At 67.4% G+C, this 1,183-nt stretch overlaps 1 protein-coding gene across 1 annotated transcript in view; it reads left to right on the top strand.

Moving 5' to 3' along the window:
* Window positions 1-1,183, top strand: part of MGAT5B (mannosyl (alpha-1,6-)-glycoprotein beta-1,6-N-acetyl-glucosaminyltransferase, isozyme B) — a 55,683-nt gene that overhangs the window by 12,320 nt on the left and 42,180 nt on the right. The window contains exon 4 of the mRNA XM_014531734.1: window positions 546-619. Coding sequence (XP_014387220.1) covers window positions 546-619 — 74 coding nt within the window. The remainder of the gene's footprint in view (window positions 1-545; window positions 620-1,183) is intronic.

The following is a 1,183-nucleotide window of genomic DNA, read 5'->3' as shown; positions in this document are numbered from 1 at the left end:
GTGTACAGCCTGGTCCTGCACAGCAAGGGTGGGCCAGGGCCCCTCCCCCTTCCCCGGGGCCAGTGTACCTGCTGGGATGGCCTCGGGTCGCTGACTTCTCCCGCAGGGCACCCTAGGTTCTCCGCAGGGTGACATGGGGTTCCCCTCCCCCCACGACCTGCCATGAGGGTGCTGAGGACAGGTCCCTGGAGACTCAGGTGGCCCCTCCATTCCCCTCGATGTGGGAGCAGCAATCGGGGACTGTAGGCCCCCCCTCTGCCCCTGAGAAAAGTGGGGGTACATTTGGGTGCATGAGGTCTGCCCATCCAGGCGGCTGACCCATAGCCAGCTCCTCACTGGGTCTGAACCCCCTAAGGAGGGTGGGAGCCGTGGCAGAGGGGGCAGCCCAGGCCTGGGGGCCTCCTGGTGGGTGGCCTTCAGGTGAGAAAGACTGAAGGCTGTGCCAGCTCCTGCCCCCCTCCCCGCCCAGACCCTCCGCTCCTCACGCCTCTCCCCTCGGCTCAGGCCCAGACCCAGGTCCTCAGCAAGATGCCTTCTCTCCCCAGTGTCTGAAGGCCGGCGGGACCAGTGTGAGGCGCCCAGTGACCCCAAGTTCCCTGACTGCTCAGGGAAGGTGGAGGTGAGGCCTGGGGCTGAGGCCGGGGGTGGGGGTGGCCAGGAAGGGGGCTCCTCCGTGGGGGCCGCCCCCAGACGAGTTCTGGGATTCGCTGTTGGCAGGGCTGTCCGCTAGCTAGGGCCTCCCTGCCCAGGCCCCGCCCTGACCCTGGCCCTGGCGGGCAGGGCCAACCTCAGGATAACTGCGTCTCTGTGAGGGCCATCGGCCTGGCCCACCCCCAGTCCCAGGCTGAGCCACGTTCCAGCCCTTTTTATAGCAAACGAGCTGTTAAGTATACGGGTGCTCCCGCCAGCAGCCCGATTCCCCACAAATTCAAGCGAGGAGTGGACGTGGTCTCTCCTCACCCCTCGGGTTTAACCAGCTGCACTGAGACTCCCTCGGGCCCACCTCCCAGGACCGACGGCTGCAGGAAGTATGTCCGTGGGGCCAGCGGGGCCGTACAAGCATCTCCTCACGGGTTCTGGGCTCCCTGCGAGGGTGGGGGCAGCACCGCGGACCCTTCCCTGCGGAGCACTGTGGGTGTCCTGCCCAGCCCCGCCCTTGGGCTGCTCCTGACCTTGGCCCCGT

Source organism: Myotis brandtii, unplaced genomic scaffold (assembly GCF_000412655.1).
Source record: "Myotis brandtii unplaced genomic scaffold, ASM41265v1 scaffold825, whole genome shotgun sequence".
In the NCBI taxonomy this organism is placed as follows: Eukaryota; Metazoa; Chordata; class Mammalia; order Chiroptera; family Vespertilionidae; genus Myotis; species Myotis brandtii.
Note: the sequence above shows the minus strand (reverse complement) of the source record. Positions and strands in the feature narration are given on the sequence as shown.